This window comes from Lithobates pipiens, unplaced genomic scaffold (genome assembly GCF_037356315.1).
Source record: "Lithobates pipiens isolate NorthernLeopardFrog02 unplaced genomic scaffold, aLitPip1_a1.2 Scaffold_22, whole genome shotgun sequence".
Taxonomy (NCBI): domain Eukaryota; kingdom Metazoa; phylum Chordata; class Amphibia; order Anura; family Ranidae; genus Lithobates; species Lithobates pipiens.
This window is the reverse complement of record NW_027507784.1, coordinates 38406227-38428406: the sequence shown is the minus strand read 5'-3', so window position 1 is coordinate 38428406 and position 22180 is coordinate 38406227. Positions and strand designations below refer to the sequence as shown.

At 46.4% G+C, this 22180-nt stretch overlaps 1 protein-coding gene across 1 annotated transcript; it reads right to left on the bottom strand.

Annotated features, from left to right (window-relative positions):
* Window positions 1-336: 336 nt before the first annotated feature.
* Window positions 337-21683, bottom strand: LOC143923588 (FMR1-interacting protein NUFIP2-like). The gene is made up of 4 exons (XM_077447368.1): window positions 21448-21683; window positions 12965-13969; window positions 6955-6987; window positions 337-1328 (listed from the first exon to the last, which is right to left on the bottom strand). The coding sequence occupies exons 1-4, from the start codon at window positions 21575-21577 to the stop codon at window positions 1279-1281; spliced, it is 1218 nt and encodes a 405-aa protein (XP_077303494.1). The 5' UTR covers window positions 21578-21683; the 3' UTR covers window positions 337-1278.
* Window positions 21684-22180: the final 497 nt, after the last annotated feature.

Genomic DNA, 22180 nt, shown 5'->3' with positions numbered 1-22180 from the left:
GCCGCAAAGCATTGCATGCAATTTTGAACAGGAATACAGTGTGGTTCCTGTCCTAATTGCATGTGGTTACCCGCAACGCTCTCGTGTGTACCCAGGCTAAAAATCACTGACAAACAGGAGCAGTGGGGAAAATTGCGTGCGATTTGGACTGGAGTCACACCACATTCCTGTTCAAATCGTATGCTATTCTTTGCAGCCCATTCATTTTCTATGGAGGCAAATCGCACCACAAACGATCAGTACTTGGTATCAGTGCATCCTTATTTAAATTAATACTGAAAATAAAGCTTTATAGTACAAGACAAGCGATGCTGAAAGAAACACTGCAAAACAGAATGGTAATAAAACAGATTTTAATCACAATATAAATCCCAGGCTGGCATTTAACCAATTGCCAAGTTGGCACCCCAGCCACAATCTATTGTGAAAAGGGTTAAAATCAGGGATGAAAAATCCCCAAAACAAACAACAAACAAAAAAAAAAAAAAAAAAAAAAAAAAAAAAAAAAAGGTGCAAACTCTAAAAAAGGTAAAAGATTCCCTGAAAGGATCCTTTCCCTGGAGGAAGGGTGATGCTGCACTGTGCAGCGGTACGGAGTACGTTGGGAACACCAACCGATCCACAAGCACCGAGTACCTACCTGCACTGCAGCACCTCCCTAGAGGTGACCATCTCAAACCTCAGGAGGGGGCTGAGACAGAAGGGTGGGGTGAAAAAAAAAAAAAAAAAAAAAAGAAGAGGGAAAAGAAAACTGAAAGGCGGAGCTGTGGCTGTCATGTTCTGCAGCGACGAAGAGAAGCGATAGCCCAACTCCTGGAGAGTCCGCGGTCAACGCCCGCCCCGGCGGCCCAGGACTTTTCACTTCCGTTCAGAAACTGTCCACTTTTGTCGACGACAGCAGCGGAGGCAACCCGGCCCCTGACTGCCAGAACACGTGGGATCTTCCCCACCTCAATGGCCCACGAGTGACGCGGCCCTCTTGCGTCGGGGACGTGGTCAAAAAAAAAATATATAAAATAAAAAAATTGTGTGTGCAAAGAAAAAACAAAAAAACAAAAACAAAAAAAAATAAGTATTCTCCAGGAAACGCCACCTTACCCCTTCTGCACAGAGGGCACAGAGGAGAAGGGGGTAAAGCGGTCTTTCGAGGGGCGCAATTTCTGTGACGTATCTTGAATCCCGCGCTGCGGTCGGTGTGTTTTCTTAGGGAGTAGGGTAATTCTGTGTGTGTGTTGTAGGGTCATCCTTCACCCTTCTGTCGTCTCCTCCGGGCGTCCGCTAACCCTTTCCGTCCATGCTCTCTGCGTATATGATGACACGGGAGGGATCTGGAAAACAGCAAGTGGAGATAATATTTACACACCAAGTTTAATAAATGGCACACTTAATTTTGCAAATACATTTTTATTTTTCCTCCCCTCCCTTACACATTTCTTTCCTAAGAGAGAAGGACGTAGCTGCACCTCCTGCAGGCTCCTGGTATATGAACATCCAAGAGCAACGGATGTACCAGTGCTGCCAACATGGCCCATACGCTCTCAGCACTGTATCTGGGGACAATCATATGGTTTAAACCCCTTTCACACTTTAGCACCTACAAAACACCTGAAAAGCGCCTCTCATACCTCCCCAGTATGAAAGCCGGAGTGCGTGCGCTTTTTATTCAAAGTAAAAAAATAAAAAAATTTGTGATCCTCATATTGGCCAGAATCGTGCAGCTCTACGAGCCATCAGAAAAGGTTCCGTTGTGGCCATCTTGGTACACTCACACTCGTCCCCAAGTAAGCCTACAGAAGTCGCCAAGCAGATTTTTTATTTTTAACACCCACTGAAGTCTTGAATTTCACACTGACTATATAAGCTCAGTTTACTGGTAAAAACACAGTATTTGGAAGTCAGTGCAACTGTTTTGATGTTGAATTTTAAAAAGCAGTCTGTCAGATTAGCAAACCTGTGAGAGCAGGCTCACCGATGCTAATAAAATTCAACATAAATAGTCACACGTCTTTTAAATACCGCATTTGACTATATAAGCTCAGTTTACAGTTAAAACAAAGTGTGAAATGCCAGACTTCAGTGGGTGTAAAAATGGCTGCTTGCTGCGGACAAGTGCGGGGTGTACCAAGATGGCCGCACCGGAATGTTACTTCCGTTACGTATTCTGATGGGTAGCGGCTTTCTGAAAGGACACCGGTCTATAGGCGTGATGAAGTCAGGAACAGTCCATTCACAAGACTGCTAGCATGTAGGGGGAGCAGGAGTCCTCTACAATCCCCTAAACAGGTAGCCCACACACCTTGAGGATTGAGAAACGGCTCACATTTTTATTTTATTTTTTAAACAGATCGGAGTTAAGCTCCTCTGTGTGCGATAAATAGCAATACATCATAGTTTCTTTACCACCATTACAAATAGCATTTAAAGTGAACTCAAGCTTTAGCCTATGGAAAGCTAGGCAATAGGTCCACTGCAGCTGCTTAAAGTGGTATTAGATCCAAACATTTAGACCCCTTTCACACTGGGGCATTTTTCAGACGCTTTAGCATTAAATAAAAAAAAAAAGCCTGTGAAGCGCTTGAAAGAAGCTTCATCTGCAATCCCAATGTGAAAGCCCAAGTGCTTTAAGAGCCCTTTCACAAGGTCAGCTTCTGAAAAACGCTTGTAAAGCGCCCCTTAAACTGTTGGATGTACTAGCAGATTTAGATATACTAACAAAAAGGAACTGAACTGCAGCTCACAATGTATTAGGCAGTTGCAGCAAAGCTTTTTAGGAAAAGGTTTTACATGAATTTACAAGCTTTATTAAAAGCACCCCTTCCAGTAGTAAATGGTTTGTCTTATCCCTGTACAATCTGATAGGGAGTTTGTTGCTTTGACTAACAGCCTTGCTGGCTAGACCACCAGTTGAAAAGGAAAGCAAGCTAAAAAAAAAAAAAAAAAAAAAAAAAAAAAATGCAGCGATCACATCTAATTGGTAAGCTGCAATATAAGGTTTGCTTTTGGGTTTAATACGGTTTTAAGGGTGCCCTTGTCAAATGCAATGCTTTCTGATCCAATGCAGCCGCATGAACTCCATTGGATTATGCTTGGCGGCCCTCATTGACCGCAGCCACGGGAAAGTGCAAAAACACTGCGGTTTTACAGAGTTTTCCCAAGGCTGGCGGTCAAAACACTCCTATCCTAAAAAAAGAGTCTTATGCATTCAGGAGGTGGAGGTTGAACCTCACCAGCTCCCAAACTCTGCTAAAAAGCCTACATGTACATGGACACCAGCTTTATGGAGTTGAGTTTAGAAGGGAAAAAACAAATAAACATACATACACATACCAAAAGAGCTCCTAAAGTCAAGTTTAGGAGCCGCCAGTGTACATAAAGCCTGAGACAGCCAGCATTGTCCCATTGAGGAGTTCTTATCCCTATGTAGGGCATCCTCACACCTACAGCAGAGCAATAAAATACCAGCAGCTGTGGGAGCGGCATTACGGGCAACCTGTTATTTTACCCTGCATGTGCAAAGACAGGCGGCACTCCAGAGGACAAGTATTTCAGGAATGTTTTTTCCAACAGGAATAGCAGACCTGAAATCAATAGTTGATGGGATGCTTAATCTTTAGGCTTAATGTAAACGGGACGTTTGAAAACCATCTGAACGCTGGAACGTGACAGAGAGTAACCATTTAAAAAAAATAAAAATAAACATTTTGCTGCTTTTACATAGCGTGTTTAGACGGATAACCTCAGGAGACCCTCCCAAATGCCCACAATACACAAACAACAAGTACATCATTACCCCATTTCAGCCATTCTCTGAGGGAAGAGAAAGCAGCAGAGCGACTTTTTTTTTTTTTTTTTTTTTTTTTTTTTTAAGAGGAACAAACGCTTATAAAAATGTAAACAAACGCAGGTTACCGCATTTACAAGTGTTTGAAATGGCAGTAAACTACAATCCTGAATGTGATTTTTCTGCTTTCAAAAAAATAAAATGGCAGTAATTAGGGGCTGCTGGAGGAGAAGGAAAAAATAAAAATAAAAAAAAAAATGAAAAAAAACACACCCTACAACCGACCCTAAACATGTGTTTAGCAGCTGTGCAGTGATATATAGATATATACACACACTTTTTTATTTTGAGTACACCCCTAAGTGAAAAATGTCCAAATTGGGGACAAAGTGTCAATATTTTGCGTGGCCACCATTATTTTTCAGCACTGCCTTAACCCTCTTGGGCATGGAGGTCACCAGAGCTTCACAGGTTGGCACTGGAGTCCTCTTCCCCTCCTCCATGATGACATCACAGAGCTGGTGGATGTTCGAGATCTTGCTCTCCTCCACCTTCCATTTGAGGATCCCCCACAGATGCTCAATAGAGTTTAGGTCTGGAGACATGCTTGGCCAGTCCATCACCTTTACCCTCAGCTTCTTTAGCAAGGCAGTAAACGTCTTGGAGGTGTTTGGGGTTATGTTGGAATACTGCCCTGCGGCCCAGTCTCTGAAGGGAGGGGGATCATGCTCCGGTTCAGTATGTCACAGTACATGTTGGCATTCATGGTTCCCTCAATGATCTGTAGCTCCCCAGTGTCGGCAGCACTCATGCAGCCCCAGACCATGACACTCCCACCACCATGCTTGACTGTAGGCAAGACACACTTGTCTTTGTACTCCTCACCTGGTTGCCCCCACACACGCTTGGCACCATCTGAACCAAATAAGTTTATCTTTGTCTCATCAGACCACAGGACATGGTTCCAGTAATCCATGTCCTTAGTCTGCCTGTCTTCAGCAAACCGTTTGCAGGCTCTCTTGTGCATCATCTTTAGAACAGACTTCCTTTTGGGATGACAGCCATACAGACCATTTTAAGCAGTGTGCAGCGTATGGTCTGAGCACTGACAGTGACCACCCACCCCTTCAACCTCTGCAGCAATGCTGGCAACACTCATACGTCTATTTCCAAAAGACAACCTCTGGATATGACGCTGAGCACGTGACCTCAACTTCTTTGGACGACGATGGTGAGGCCTGTTCTGAGTGGAACCTGTCCTGTTAAACGGCTGTATGGTCTTGGCCACCGTGCTGCAGCTCCGTTTCAGGGTCTTGGAAACAAGCGTATAGACTAGGCCATCTATGTAGAGCAACAATTCTTTTTTTTCAGATCCTCAGAGTGTTCTTTGCCATGAGGTGTCATGTTGAACTTCCAGTGATCATCATGAAAGGGTGAGAGCGATATCAAATTTAACACACCTGCTCCCCATTCACACCTAAAACCTTGTAATGAGTTACATGACAGCAAGGCAGGAAAATGGCTAATTGGTCCCAATTTGGACATTTTCACTTAGCCTAGGTTTCCACTATTGCGACCTGAAAGTCATGGGATTTTGCCACGATTTTGATGCATATTGAAACAATGCCTGTGTATTCTTGAGGTCAATGGACATCAAGTCACATTAAAGTGGGACCAAAGTAGTGCAGGGACTACTTTGAAGTTGCACTGAAATGGTACTCATTGGAAATAACGGGGTACAACTTGTCATGAGACTTTGCAGTCCCAAGTCACATGACAAGTCACACTAGAGGAAACCGAGCCTGAGGGGTGTACTCACTTTTGTTGCCAGAGGTTTACACATTAATGGCGGTGTGTTGAGGGGGGCACACGCAGAAGAGGTCGTTTGGGGCCACTATGCAAAACCACTGCACAGAGCAGGCATCTTATTTTCCCTTCTCCTAAAATAACTTTACATCCACTTTAAAAAAAAAAAAAAAAAACCCACACACACCCCCTACTCCTCTGTTGCAGCAACTACCTTATAGCCTCTTCATGCAACAGGCTCTGTACAGAATGTTGGGAATGCGACATCCCTGAAAACACTCCATATGTTTTCTGCACTGTAGGCCTCATCTCTGGATAGTTGTAAGCCTAAAAAAATGCCGGAGGTAAAGTTTCTTTAACACACTAATCCAGTCATTAACCACCTCACACCCACCGTCAAATGACAGCTAGGCGGCAGGGGTCTCGTTCTGGGAGGCTGTCATGTCGTTCACCCAGAACGACCGCTCATCGTGGCGATCGTTGTTGCTGCATGTCAGTCTGACACCACTACAACGAAATTGGTAAAAACACAGAGGTGATCAGATACCACCAACAGAAAGCTTTAGGCCTCTTTCACACGGGGGTGGATCAGTGCTGATCAGCACCGGTCTCCCCATGGGAGATCGGGCGACGACAGACTGTAGAGTCCGTCATTCGGTCCGATCTGTAGGCAGATGGAAAAAGTTTTTTTTCTCCGTCACACTTTTTCGGATCGGATGTCAGCGCTGACATCCGACACTCCATAGACCTCTATGGAGCATCCGTTCAGGTCTGCCTGAAAAACTGATAGGCGGATCTGAACGCATCGTCCGTGTGAAAGAAGCCTTATCCTTGGGAACAAAAAGGATTAAAAATTCTGTTTGGGTACAGTGTAGCATGACCGCGCAAATGTCATTTAAACAGTCACATCGCTGAAAGCTGAAAATTGGCCTGGGCAGGAAGAGGGGGCTGTAAGTGCCCGGGTATTGAAGTGGTTAAAAAGAAGCTCCTACTTGGCCCTCATACAGGATTTATATAGTACCAACAGTTTATGAATAGGAACGGTTTGTCTCCATGTTTACAGACAAGCTGGTTTTGTGGAGTCACAGATCCCTGGTCTGTAAGTTTCACCAACTCATCAATTCGGTATAGAGTCCCCAAGAACTATGTGCACTGCCTACAGCAACCAATCAGGTCTTCTGTTTCTACTAACAGTGCAGTATGACATAATCAAAAGGGGAGATCTGATAGGCTGCTATTTGCAACATTGAGACAAATGTTATTCAGGTGCTGTGATAAAGCACAGTTCAGGGAATCAATCTCTGCAACACAGCACAACCTGGGGAATTATAACATACAGGAAATATATACAATGTAGCAGATCTTACCTTTCTTATGCATGTTCCAGACTTTGTTCCATTCTGAAAAATAGAACAGTAAATACATTAAAATAATGGAAATGTGCTGTAGCTTTATCTGTCTATACCCCCTGCTGCCCAAAGCCACACAAAGCCCTTGGCAGACCCCCAGCAGTCGGTAGTGGAAGCTCTACTGACAGTGACAAAGCACGCTGTGCATGTCTGAGGTCCCCGACATCCCACCGATTAATATGTGGCTCTTTAGTACTGCGAGGGGCCACAGTTGAGGCCTCTACACCTATTGACAGCCACTGATCTACACACAGCACCATAAATGGTGGAGTCTGAAAGCTGCAACCGGTCTCAAAATTCTTCTTTGTTGGGTGGTAGATGGCCTTATTCAGGTTTCAGCCTCTCCCACATAGAGGATGAAACCAAAATCATTCCTATGCCCCGTACACACAGTCAGACATTCTGACAACAAGATCTTTTGGCCCAAATTTTTCTTGCATACACACGGTCGCACAAAGTTGAGAACGCGGTGACGCACGACGGGACTATAAAGAGACTATGAGCCAACAGCTTTCGTCTCGTAATTTATTCTGAGCATGTGTGGCACTTTGTCCGTCGGAATTGTCTACACACGATCGGAAATTGAAACTATCGGATTTTGCTGTCTGAAAATTTTAGATCCAGCTCTCAAACTGTCGGAAATTCCAACGGAAAAAGTCAGATGGAGCCCACACTCACACGATCGGATTTTCTGACAACGCGATCTGATTGCACGTTTTCCGTCGGAAAGTCTGACCGTGTGTACAAGGCATTAGACTGCCTTTGTTCATCGAGGAGAATTCACTCTATGACCCACAATGGCTGCATAAGCCATCAATTTCATAACCGGCAGCCGATGGCCGACTTCACCTGCCATGAGTTTAAAGCAGGGGTTGACAAATTTGCTTTGAATTTAGGAGCCAGTTAAAGTTAGGAGCCAGTTTTTTTTTCCAGCTCCCAGGGTAAGGCCACTAATTTTCACCCCCTATCCCTAACTCACAATGGAGCACCCAGTCAATAACTCCATTGAAACTTGTTACATCAGGGGTATGGGCTGACCAGAAAGAGTAAGGCTGGCAACAGATGGAACTGGCTGGCCATGGTTGCCACTGGAAGGCACGTGGAACTGCCAGATGGCACTGGCAGGTGGCACTAGTGGCCCTGGTTTGGAAGTAGTTTGGTGGTGGCAGGTGGCACTGGTTGGTAGTGGCACGTGGCACTGATTGACGGTGACACTCGGCACTGGCAGGTGGCACTGACTGACGGTGGCACTGGGTGGTGGCAGGTGGCACTGGGTGGTGGTTGCAGGTGGTATTGATTGGCGATGGCACTAGCAGGTGGCACCGATATGTGCTGGCAGGTGCCACTGGTTGGCACTGACTGACGGTGGCACGTGGTATTGATTGGCGGTGGCACTGGTTGGCGCTGGCAGGTTTCACACGGAGCACTCCGTTACTGAAATGTAACAGAGGAGCTGTCAGAATTGAGCTTAATGTCGGAATGGGCGGGACACTGCCGGGGTGTAAAACTGACAAGTAACAGAGGCGGATATGTCAATTTCAGCCTGATGTCGGGGTGGGCGGGACCCGGGCAGGACTCAGCAGCTATCAAACACCAGCCAACGATTGGGCTGCTTAAGAAAAGGGGCGGGCCACATACACTTAGCGGCCCGCCCAGATCCCATTGGCTGGTGTTTAGTAGCTGCTGGGTCCCGCCCCCACCCCCACATCAGGCTGACAGATCCTCCTCTCTCCATTGCTTGTCAGTTTCACACACTCAGCGCGGCGCTGCTGAGTGTAAAGGGAGGAGGATGGCAGTCAGTGTTAATGCTGCTGCATGTCTGGGGCATCTATAGCGAGTGGGCTGGTGGCAGCTTAGGCGCCAGGTCGCGATTTCTGGTCGCATTGGCGACCTGGGGTTTGTCGAGCCCTGGTTTAAAGTATAAATAAAAAGCATGATATCTCTAATTAGAACCCATCATAACGGATTCCCTTATTTGCAGATATTCTCTCACTTCCTGTTTTGGCTATGGGACAGGGTGTGAAGGTAAATCTGCACCCCCCCTCCACAAAAAGTAGTCAAATATATGAAATGGGAAAGAAAGGGGGATTGTCGTGCTTACAAATAATGGAAACCTGAAAATTTTATATTACGGTACCTCTATCTCCCGACAAGTCTCGCCTACTAGCTTAATCAGTATAACCCTGATGAAGCTAGTAGTCGAAACTTGTCGGGCTAATATACGAATATGAAAACCTTGTTTAAGCTGAACATTTGCTATATGACCACCTACATCTTGAAATGTTGAATATTCTTGAATAAACTGGCCGTTGTGTTTTACCTTTATTCTCATTTAAAAAAAAAAATAATTATATATATCTGCTTTCTATTATCATTTGTAAGCACCGCGACAGTCCCCCCGCTTTCCCCATTTTATATAAACTCATGGATGAAAATGTAATATGTTGCAGCTTGCCAGGCCTTATATGTGGTAGCTGCAGTTTTTTTTTTTTATGGCCTATATTTTTATTCATAGTCTGCTGATCCTGCCAATAACCACTTCCTGTTCTGGGGTGACAACATTCACTCACTGTACTGTATGGCAACCCAGAAGTTTTAGAACTACATTTCCCATGATGCTCATGCACTCTGCAGTGTAGTTGAGCATCATGGGAAATGTAGTTCCGAAACATCTGGGGTGCCAAGGTTCACTGGTCTAGGAGATGAATGAGTCTATTTATAAAGCAGTGACATTCCCATGGCTGAAAATCACTTAAACACATGGAGCCGAAAGAGTCACTGGAATGCTTTCTAAAGGTCAGATTAAGCACTTTATAAATATGCCTTTACATATGTCACCTACAGAACGCCACCCTAAACTTTGTGAGGTGTTCTGTAGTCCTAACAATTTTTGGTAACACTGTAGAGCAAACATACAGCACTGGATTTCCTCTTCTAGGATTAACAGGTATTGTTTTGCATTTATTGGAACAGATAAAGCACTTTCAATGGTAGATTTAATAGACCAACCTCTTCCTGCCCCAACGACCCTTTACCCGGAGCAGGACTGCCCAATTAGGTGACCACATGATCAGGAGCTGGTCCCACCTCTCCCAATTACTAGAACTCAGTCTGAGCACAGAAACCCTGGCTGACCATGTACATACATGTGCAGAAAATTAAAACCCCACCCTCTTTTCTGCCACACGTATGCGCCATGTGGGCAGTGGCCTGCCTACACACACATAAACCTTAATGACATCAGAGTTAGTCCGTAGGGTTCAATATTGAGTTGGCCCACCCATTGCAGTTAACAGCTTCAACTCTTCTGGGAAGGTTTAGGAGTGTGTATGGGAATCTTTGACCATTCATCCAGAAGCCCAATTGTGAGGTCAGGCACTGATGTTGGAGGAGAAGGCCTGGGTTGCAGTCTTTGCTCGAAATCACCCCAAAAGTGTTCGATCGAGTTGAGGTCAGGACTGTGCAGGCCAGTCAAGTTCCTCCACCCCAAGCTCCCTCACCCGTGTCTCTATGGACCTTGCTTTGTGCACTGGTCCAAGTAATTTGGTTGGTGGAGGGAGGGGGGGGGGATTATGGCATGGGGCCGTTTTCAGGGGTTGCCCCTTAGTTCCAGAGAACGGAACGCTTAAGGCGTCAGCATACCAAGACATTTTGGACAATTTCATGCTCTCAACTTTGCGTAAACAGTTTGGGGATGACACCTTCCTGTTCCAACAGGACTGCGCACCAGTGCACAAAGCAAGGTCCATAAAGACATGGATGAGCGAGTTTGGGGTGGAGGAACTTGACTGACCTGCACAGAGTCCTGACCTCAACCCAATAAAACACCTTTGAAATGAATTAGATCGGGGACTGTGAGCCATTCCTTCTCATCCAATATCAGTGCCTGACCTCACAAACGCTCTTCTGGAAGAATGGTCAAACACTCCCATAGACACATCTCCTAAAACTTGTGGATGGCCTTCCCAGAAGAGTTGAAGCTGTTATAGCTGCAAAGGGTGGGCCAACTCAATATTGAACCCTACCGACTAAGATACCATAAAGGTTTGTGTGTAAAGGCAGGCGTCCCAATACCTTAACATAAAATACACACATATAACATACATACTTTTTTTTTCCTAGCGATAAAACCAACACAGCAGCAGTGACTCAGTCTCTATAATACACACCAAGAGATTGCAAAAAAAGACTTTACCGAGAACAAAAGGACATGGGACAGTTTGGAGGAGCTGTACTTTGCTTGAACAAGGAAGCCCAGAGATAATTCTATACTACACAATGCCAGAGCAATTCTGAGCAGTGAGATCTTGGCTTAAAAAAAAAAAAAAAAAAGGTAAAGCTGAAGTTCCAAGTGCATTAGCTAGACAAATCCTTCTCAACCATTTTACCATAGAGAAAACTGAGATACTTTTGCAGCCCCTGAGAACCTCTGCTACAAGTGTTTAGATCTACAGCTCATTGTAAATTGGCATGATCATCAAGCTGTAGATATCAAAGGAATAAGGTATGCAACACCCAGGGTAAATATTTTTGTAGTGCCTTTACATTAGAAGCATTTCTCAACTGAAATCTAATCTGAGGTCAGTGGAAAGGGGGTCCTTTAGTGATTAGAAAAGTGCCCCTTTACTTTGGAAGTCCATGTCTCCCCCCTGCCCCTTCCTCAAATGGTGGCCAATGGGAGAGGCGACGGCCACCATTTGGGGCAGGGACGGCACTGCTGCCGATGGCCTCCTCTCCCAACAGCCACCTATTGGGGCAGGTACGGCACCTCTCCCGACGGCCACCATTTGGGGCAGGGACATCATGAGAGGTGCCGTCCCTGCCCCAAATGGTGGCCGTCGGGAGAGGTGCCGCCCCCCCCAGTTGAGTTATCAGTCAAGGAACCATGTGATGGGTGGGGGGAAAAAAAAAAAAATCTAAAATCAAACTATTGCTCACTGCAGGCCACAAGTCTCAGAAGGATTTGGTTGCACAGAACACAGGTTGAGAAAGACTGATCTATAGGAATAAAAGGTTACAATATACAGCAACTTTAAGCCCCCCGTTTACACTGAATGCAGCTTTGAAAACATGTGGCGTTCCTTGAAAAAACGCACAATTTAAATGGTGCAGGCCGGTGCAAAGGCTGCGTCACACAGATTCGAATTGTTCCATTGCTGACAAAACGGTGCGACTTGTCATGCAATTTGGACTTGTCAAATCGCATGACAAGGCAAATCCGGTGTTAACAGGGGCTTAAAGTAACTGTTGCTTTAAAACCCTTTACAAGAAGTATAACATCGACTAATTGCAGCCACCCATGCCTCCTAGTAGACACATGGCAGCCAAAGATTGAAACCCCATCAAACAGTAGGGGACCAGGCATTAGACACATTTAAAAGGGCATGGGATGGGGGGGGGGGGGGGTACTCCACTTCCTGTGAACCCAGGCCATCCCGGACCAGGCCCCAGCCTGTGACTGGACAGTGTAAGCAGCAGCAGAGTGATAAGCTCATGTCACTCTCCTGCCCATCAGCACAGATTGACCCTTCATGCTGCTTCTTCCTCTCACACTCCAGCCCTGCTGTACAAGAACAAGCAGCTGATACCAGATCCCATCCGAGTACTTATGCTGCTTATATTAAAAATTGTCAACCTGTGACGCCAATACTCTAACAATCATATGCACAACTCAGATACTACCACGTCTCAGTCCCTATATGGTCCTCCCTGTGTAGGATGAGTTTCCTGAATCTGGCCACACAATTACTAAAAGCTTGGACTTTGGTCAGACTTGAAGGCTCCTCCATCATCCCAGAACTGGTGCACAGCAGCCAATACAGAGGCTGGGAAGTGTTCTAGTCCCAGATCTATGCGGCCAGGTTTGAGGGTCTCTGCAGGTACCCAGATGATGATTCAATGAGATTGAAGGTTGTACCCCATTCTAACTCAATGGTAACCAAGCCCTGGGTCAACTTTCATGACTTACCGTGCAAACTGTAGTTCACCATGGTCTCCCAGTCTCTTGGGTTTTCCATCTGGGTTTCCTCAGGCTCGGCACTTTCTACGAAAAATCCAGTTGACAGACGCATCAAAATGGATGCCGGGGGTAAGTCTCCGCCTCCACCCTCCACACCTATACCACCAGTCTCTTCTTGTGGTTGCTTTGCTTCCTCTGGGGCCTGGCCAGCTCCTGGCTCATTAATAAAAGACAGCCCCCACTCATTCTGGAAAATGGCCCCTAGGTTCTCTTGGTTGACGGGGGAAGGTGGTGTGGAGGAGAGAGAGGAACAGGAGGAGGAGGAGAGGGAGCTTGTTGACTGAGTGGGGGCTGCGGAGAAGCTATCGCTATTAAGTCCTGTCTGTGTATTTAGCACGCAGCTCGGAGGGGTATTGGAGGTCCTAACGGCAGAACTAGGCACCAGTCCTTTGCCATCCAGGTTCTCTTTCACCTTGCTGGCGTAGCTAATTTTGGGTGAGGTTCTCGCGCTGCTGTTGTCCACGGGAAACACCGGCAGCGGTTTAAAGAGCAGCCAGCTATCCGTGGTCTGCTCCTTCTCTACTGGGGGAGAGGACTGGCGGGAGACTCCTTGATAAGTTTTACTCTTCTCTCCAGAGGTCTGCTCGGGCCTAGCTTCTACACAGGAGCCCTCTGTCGAGTTGTAAGCCTCACGGTTTCTGGGACGCTGCATGTGAGGTCCCCCGCTGGGCCGAGGCACCCAAGCTTTGCGTTTTCCATCGCGGTACTGGTTCTCATAGTCCCAGTAGCCTTTACGCTGGTTCGTGTAGGAAGTGCGGTGGTGGTGCGAGGAGTAGTAGTTGGGATGGTAGTGGTTGGAGGGAGAGCGCTGGTGCTGTCGCCCGGAGAAGTCCTTTTCACAGCCGCGCAAGTGACGGAGGTTGAGGGAGTTGGAGGGGCTGAGGGGCACGCTCTCCTCCGTGCGTCCAGCCAGCGTCTCGATTTCTGGGCCAAACCCGTTAGAATCCCAGGAGCCTAAAAAAGAAAAAGAAAAGCACAGGTGACTATGAGGTCCAATATAACTATAGGAATACCTGTACCAAACCTCCGATACCAACAGAACCACAAGTCTTTTTGAAGTCCAACTCCAGCCAGCTTTTTGTTTTGCATAAAGTCGAGACTCAAAATTAATGTCAGATTTTTATTTCTATGATCACACTGTGGAGACTCATTTATAGAAATAATTGGGGGGGGGGGGGGGGGGGGAGGCCTTTAGTTGTCACCAGAACATGCAGGTATGGGTAGCAATAAGCAATGGCACAGATTTCCCTCAACTTCCTGCCATCTCTCCAAGGACACTAAGGGCACCATCTAAGCCAGGGGTCTCAGACCAGCAGGCCCTCCAGCTGTTGCGAAACTCAATGAGGCATTGCTAGGCTGACAGTTACAAGCATGACAGTCAGAGGCATGGTAGGACTTGTAGTTCCACAAAAGCTGGAGGGCCAACCAGTTTGAGACCCCTGATCTAAGCCAACCCCTTCCTTGCATTATTCATTCCATGGTCACTTCCATTTTATTAAAGTGATTCTAAAGGCTCAAGGTTTTTCACCTTCACGCATAAAGGTGAAAAATCTGTACATGCATACACTTTTTGCACTGGGTGAGAACGGATGGTCAGAGCGGGGGCCATGCAACAGCCCTTGGTGCCCAACCTCCTGCCAAGAAGCAACAGCATCTTAGGGCTCATTCACAACCATTGAACGCACCACAGCTGGGGGGGGGTGCCGCCAATATGCTGATCACGGCACACCGAGTTATTTTTTTTGTGTGTGCAAACTTTAATTACATGTAACAAAGCGACATTTCATGAAGTTGCATGTTATTTGGTGGACTGCACCAAAAAAAAAAAAAAATAACTCCAAAGCGAGGCATGCTGTACTGGCATGATAGGGAAGAGAGCCTTTTGGGACAAACGGGTCCTCAACCTACGATACCCATATAGGAGCCTTGACCTCATGCAGGTAAAGTTGGCCGTAGACCTCAGAAAAATAAAAAAAATCTGCATGAGATTCAGGCTCATATGTTGGCATTGTAGGGGGGGGGGGGGGGGGGGGGGGAAGGACCGTTTTGGCTGTAGACCTCAGAAAAAGATTAACCCCCTCCCCATGATGCCAACATAAGAGTCTGAATCTCATGCAGATTTTTTTTCCTAAGGTCTACAGCCAACTTTACCGACCTCAGCAATCCACTACAAAAAAGCTTTCATCATCGGCATGTGTTCTATATAAATAAAACAAAAAATAAAAACCTGGCACGTCCAGAGATGTAACCAGATTACTTTGCAACTTTGGACAACCCACCCAGCAGGAACCTCAATCTACACGACAAAAATCACTTCCAACGTGCAACTCGCTGCAAAACTCCCGAGCTCCGGCTTTGTGTTGGTGTCATTATTACGCTCCTTGCACATCTACAAAAGCCCGAGCTGCAAAAACAGGAGGCATGGGGCCGGGGGTTATGCAAGCACGTGATTTATTATGCAAACGGCTGAGTGTGTTGCATTAGCAGAGCGGCCATATTAGCCAGCTCCACCCTGAGACACAGGAAGGAGGAAGCGGACGAGCTGACCCCCCTTTCCTCCTCCCCTCCTCCTCCTCCCCCCCTCCCCGTGCTCGCAGGGACAGCAATGCCGGCAAGATGGCTGCAGCACACTGAGGAAATGGCTGTTGGAAAATTCAAACTCTCACACGTTGCAGGAATTCCGAGCTGTGGAAGGGGGAAGTGAGCAGGGGGCACAATGAGCGGGGGTTTGGCACATGACCAGGCAGGCCGTCCTCTAATTACAATTCATTTACACATCAACAGAGTCGCTGGACAGGAACAGCAAACCAAGTGGGGGGAGTTATAGGGTGGAGCCCGAGTATAAACACTTTACAAAGATCCTATAAAAGTCCATACAATGTATCTATTTATAAACATGCATCGCCTACACTACAAAGAATCCACAAAAGTCATTACAACAGATCTATTTATAACCAAATAAAATAATTTTTAGGTACCGATACAATGCAACTTTTTTTTTTTTTATATATAAATAGATACCCCATATAGCTTTAGTGGTGCTTCAGAGCCTCCATAGAAGTATATGGCCAAGCCCGCTTTGAAGCGCCTGTGACTTTTCAGAGGTTTTAATTCAGCTTTAGCTTCGCTTTGGAGAAATTGCAGGTATGAGATCAACACACAGGGCATCTGTCAAGCTTCAAAAAAGCATCACGGAAGCACCACCGAAGCTTCAAAAGAGCACTACCAAAGCATCAAAAAACAAAATCATGTTGAAGTGGTAGGCACTTTTAGGCTAGGTTTCCACTTGTGTGACATTTCATGTGATTGAAAAGTCGCATGACAAGTCATAGCCCCATGATTTCCAATGAGTACCGTTCATATATGTGCAACTTCAAGACGCAGCGACTTCAAAGTCGTCCTGCATTACTTTGGTCCCACTTTGATTGCAACTTGAGGGCCAAAGACCTCAAGAATACACAGACATTGCTTCAAGTGGCGGTAAAAAAAAAAAAAATAGAAATAATTACGCAACTTTGGAAACAGCCTGCATGTTGTAGCCAAAGCAATTGTACATGAGCCCTTAGGGTTCATTTACACTTGTTTCAACATACATTAAAGGATAGTTTACATTTGCTTTAAAACATGGCTTCAGCGCTTTAACAAAGCATGTCTGAACACCAAAGCCCCCCCCCCCCCCCCCCCCCCCCATCACTAAATAAAATGGTTAGGTTACAGTCCTGTTTACACCTTGCTTTTGCGTCAAACATTATACCCCATATATCTTTAGTTGTGCTTCAAAGCCTCCATAGAAGTCTATAGCAAAGCCTCACCGAAGCACCAAGCAAAAAGCAAGGTATAAACAGGACTGTAAGTTAACCATTTTATTTAGTGACAGGGGTTTTGACTGGCATTCAGAGAGCTTTAACAAAGCGCGCCTGAAGCAGCATGTGTAAACTAGCCCTTAATCTTCCGATTCATTTTTTTGACCAATACCGTACTGATTAAATGAAAATTGTCAGTTTTGGTATCGTACGAGAATTCTGACCTTTATGTTTGCCCCTTTGGATAATTTCACATAAACCGTTGCAATTGGACTTTAGAAAGTTGTGTACTAAAAATCAAATTAACATACGATCGCTTAAAAAGCGGTATTTTGCATCCGATTTTCTGATTGTGTGGCTTTACATTACTCACCAATAATGGACTACAAAATCTGGCGCAACTCTGCATAGAAACCAATCAGCTTCCACTCACACTGAACGGTGGTTTGAAATCATGCAAGTTCAGCTAAATGCATGATTTCAAACCTGCATGCACAGATGTCTACTGAAGTCAACAAAAGTAGTGCAGGAACTACTTTTGGAAGTTGGTGCAGCAACCGTTGCTGGCTGCAGTTTGGCATGCGATTTGACATGCCAAATCATGCTTATGTGAACGGGGGCTCATTTCCAATACTTAATTGAACAAAGCTGAAGTTAGAAGCCGATCGGCTACCATGCAAAGCTGCACCAGATTGCGAGTGCTCCAGTTTTAGTAAACCTACTAGGTTTCACTGATCGATACCCATACTAAGCATACCACGAGTACTTCTACTAATGCCCCCGATACCCAAAACATAAATTTGTAGTGCGATTTGAGCGCATTTGGTAAGGGTTCAAGTTGCACCGAAAAAGGTATCAGTCACTTGTACCAGTTCTTAAACAGTGCATCCCTAAAATCTGCCCCAGGGTTTCTATTTATAAACAGGGGCGATGCGAGGCGACACCGACTTGCCTCGCCGCGACCTCAGCGGCGACTTGCAAATGACTTCTGTATAGAAGTCAATGCAAGTCGCCCCGAGGTCGCCCAAAAGTAGTACAGGAACCTTTTTTCTGAGTCGGAGCGACTCGAGTCGCTCCTCTCAGAACGGTTCCATTGTACAGAACGGGGGCGACTTGTCAAGTCGCGGCGAGGCAAGTCGTGTTGCCTCGCATCGCCCGTGTGAACCGGCCCTCAGGACAAAGATTATATGAAGGTTTATACATTGTATTTATAAATAGATACAATGCATCACCATTTATACTACAAAGATTCCAGAAAAGACAAAACAACTTTTTATTTATAAATATCAACCTTCAAAAGAGTCTTGAACCTGAAGTTTTTTTGTTTTTTTTTTTTAAATAGACACGTTGTGTAAACCTTAGAATCTTTGTAGGGTAGAGGCTCCATTTTGACTATAAATAGATACATTGAATTTCACACGTCCTGCGACTTGGGGGGTCTCACAAGTGTGAAAGGAGCCTAAATGTATTTTCTAGGAGAGACGTTCCTATCAACACTACAGAAGTTGCTGCGACTTCAGAAAAGGTTCCCGCACTACTTTGGTCCGATTTTTGATGCAACTTTGATTACATTCTCTGAAAGTCAGATCAAAGTCGCATCAAAAGTCATGCTCTGAAGTCTAACTGGAAATCATGCGACTTGAGATGCGCCATTTGTAGGATATATGCCCTATTTTGTTTAGAAGCAGAAAACATTTAGAATTTTTGCAGTAAAAAAATAAATAAAAATTGGTTTATAAAAAGATAAATTAAAAGCTGCATTCACACTTGGCGTTGGACGATAGCGGCGCGATTCTGCCCTTGAACCCGCCGCAAAGCGCGTGACGCAATAGCTACCCCTATTGCTTTCAACGGCACCCTAATCTCGGCGTGATTTTACAGCGATTGTTGCCCGACGAATTGTGGTGCCTAAAAAAAAAAAAAAAGAAAAAAAAAAAGTCTGGCAACTATTGTGGGCGAGAGGCGCCCTGCAATTCGGTGGTCAACAATCACGGCAAAAAAAAAGTCACGCAGCGATTTTGGGGTGCCATCGAAAGAAATGGCATTGCAAGCGTGTCCCGTGGCGATTGGGAAATCGCAGGCAGAATCGCGGCGATTACGTCCGTGACCCGGAATGCCTAGGTGTGAACGGAGCCCAATTAGAATCTTTGCAGTAGGAAAATAAAAAATGTTTATAAATAGATACATTTTGAATCTTTTGTTTTAGAAATAGATACATTGTAGTAGGGAAGATACAATGTATCAAAGATTCTATAAAAGTTGATAAAACAGATTTATAAACATGTTAACAAACAAGTTCCAATCCTAATCAAGTGGATTTTAAATTGCAAATCCAAAGCGTTCCCACGCACGCCAAAATCCGATCGGACAGAAGGGGAAATTGCAAGATGGAGAAGCACAATAAATAAATACACACACCACACAATCGCCCCGTGTTACAATTAGTAAAAACGGTCAAGTCACACCTCTACATCGACAATAACGTCGCTAATACGCAGCAACACGCATTACTTGTGTTAGCACAATTTGCAATTTAGTGCTATTTAAGCGCTTGCCAAAAAATTCTGCAGGTGTGTTTTTACCCCCCCCCCCCCCCCAATCAAAATGGACGAACCACCATAACACGCACAGAGCCAACCCCCCCCCCCCACATTGATCGCTTGTTAAATGCCAACATTTTCCACCTGGCTCAGCTCATGTCTCATTCAACCACAGACGGAAATTCTAACCAAAACAATCGATAGACGCTCTCTGCCATCGCTTAACGACAGGAGCAAATCATTGATCGGCTGTCCATAAAAATACTCTCACTAATAGCAGAATGTTACAAAAGGATTTTTCACATATAGGAATGCGTTGCCTCATTGCTGTAAAATTATGGTCCCCCCCCCCCCCCCCATGCAACAGGACTGATCGAGCGTGCCCCTTGAGGGCCACAAGGATTTTCAGCTTTGGTGTTCAATATTGATTTTAGGAGACTCCTCTCTTAGGGGGTACGGGGAACTACTAGTCCCAGCAGAACGTAGTAGGACTGGTCGAATTTGCCATCCACTGAGACACCTACAGGTCCTCAATGAACAGGAAGCGAGGGGGAAAGCCTCCAATGGAGACACCCGTTTCTGTGACAACTATTAGGGAATTTCTTATATTATGGTGTCCCCAGTACAGGAAGTCAGGTGAGATCTTCCCAATGGGACACAACCGGCATATACAACCCTGACCCCCCATTTTTAAGTCACCCCCAGAAATAATAAAGACTGAAAACTTCTTTGGCCTCAGATAAACTTCAACTTCCCGTTGTCATATATAGGGGCCGCACTATACCGGGATGGTCATGTGACCATTTCCTGAGAATAAATCACACATGACTCAGCAGGACTAGTTATGTTCCCGGGATCTGCAGCCTCAGCTTTCCCGACAACGTTACTCATCCCCCAGATTATGCCGAGGACTGCGGCTTCCTGGTAAAGGCAGAGTACTAGTTAGTCCTGGAGTAGAAGAAAAGTCCTATCAGTGTAGCCTCCGATTATCTAGTCCTGATGATGGTAGCCTAGTCAGCTCAATGTTACTTACTTTTTTTGTGACCAGACCAGCAGCTTGGACACCAGTCACTCCCAGCACTAGCAGTCTATCCTCTAGTTAGTCCTAGGATAGTCTGCTGGCACCCCTGATAGTAGCCGTGTGATCTATACACAGTCCTAGAACTAGTAGTGCAATCTCAGGTTAGTCCTTACACTGGTCGTCTGCCCATTAGTCTGTCTTGGTTGGCACAATTCCTTGGCTAGCCCTGCCAGACAGTCTGCCATCTAGTCAGTAGTGTAGTTGGTTTGGGTACTCTAGTTATGCCATCCCTAGTTAGTCCCGGCACAGATAGTGTAATCCCTACTTAGCTCCAATACAGGCAGCATGACCTCTGGTTAGCCCATAAGGCTAGTTGTGTGATCATTGCTTAGTCTCAGTACTAGTTGTCCCATCTCTGGTCAGGTAGTGTGGTTTCTGGTTAGTATTGTGGTCTCTAGTCGGTCCTGGGACTAGTAGTGTGATCTCTGATTTGTCTCAGTACTAGTCCTGTAATCTCTGGTTAGACCTGGGACTAGTAGTCTAAACTTTGGTTAATCCCAGTACCAGCTGTGTAATCTCATGTTAGTCCCGGGACTAGTAGCCTGGTCTTGGGTTAGTTGTGCGGTCTCTGGCTGGCCCTGCGACTAGTTGTGTAATCTCTGATTAGTCCCAGGACTAGTAGCCTAGACTCTGGTTAATTGAGTGGTCTCTGGCGGGTCCTGCGACTAGTTGTGTAATCTTCGATTAGTCCTGGCTGGGACTAGTTGTGTAATCTCGGGCTAGTCCCGGGACTAGTTGTGCGGTCCCTGGTTAGTCCCGGGACTAGTTGTGCGGTCCCTGGTTAGTCCCGGGACTAGTTGTGCGGTCCCTGGTTAGTCCCGGGACTAGTTGTGCGGTCCCTGGTTAGTCCCGGGACTAGTTGTGCGGTCCCTGGTTAGTCACGTGATCAGTGGTAAGTAGCGTGGTGTGAGGTTAGTGCCGGGACTGGTCACGTGGTGTGCGGTCAGTCCCGGCTGTAGTGGCCCGTCCTCGGTCGGTACCTGCCCCAGTCCCCGGTGCGGGTAGTACCTGCTTTTGGCCGGGTGCGGTTGATGTGGTTCATGTCGTGCTCGCTGGGGCTCAGTCTGTCCTTCCTGCGGTTCCCCTGCCCTTCCCGGGGGGCACTATTCTCATCCTGGGCCACCGGCTCCTTGTGCATCGTCACCGCAGCGAGAGAAGAGCGAAGACCGGAGACACCGACACACACACACAGACCTCACCCACACCGGCCGGGAGGAGGAGAAGGAGGGCCTGATCGAGGGCGGAGACACGGCGCGCCACCCCTACAACGGCTGAGAGGAGGAGGAACGGGGAGGAGGCCACACCCAGCCTAGCCGGGGAGGCGCGCGATAGGAGCAGAAGACTGGCGAGGCGGGCGCGCTGGGGAGGCCACGCCCACACGCCCCAGCGGGAAAGAGAAAAGAGGGGGAGGGGTCTGCCGGGGCGGAGACGCCACACCTACTGACGTCAACAGGAAAACACCAGCCGGAACAGAGGAGAGAGGGTGGGGCCTTGTCCGGGCAACTATAGGCCAGAGGGAAGGGGAGGGGCCAGCGTGCTCAGGACGGTTGGCGGCTACGTCACCACGCAGAGAGTGGTCGCCGCCGTGACCATTTCGGCCATATTGTTGGTGGGAAACCGACCATTCATGTAACAATGTAGAGAACCATAGAGATACTTTGTAACCAGTCTTCATCCTATTCATAGAATGATTAATATTGTGTCATAATTCCCACATCTGATGGATCATGTTGTATCCTGG

Coding starts and splice junctions, on each gene's coding strand:
- LOC143923588 (XM_077447368.1), bottom strand. CDS start 21,577: ATGCACAAGGAGCCGGTGGCCCAGGATGAGAATAGTGCCCCCCGGGAA. Junction 13,970..21,447: donor CCGCACCCGGCCAAAAGCAG/GTACTACCCGCA, acceptor TTTCTTTTTTAG/GCTCCTGGGATTCTAACGGG. Junction 1,329..6,954: donor CTGGAACATGCATAAGAAAG/GTAAGATCTGCT, acceptor GCTGTTTTCCAG/ATCCCTCCCGTGTCATCATA.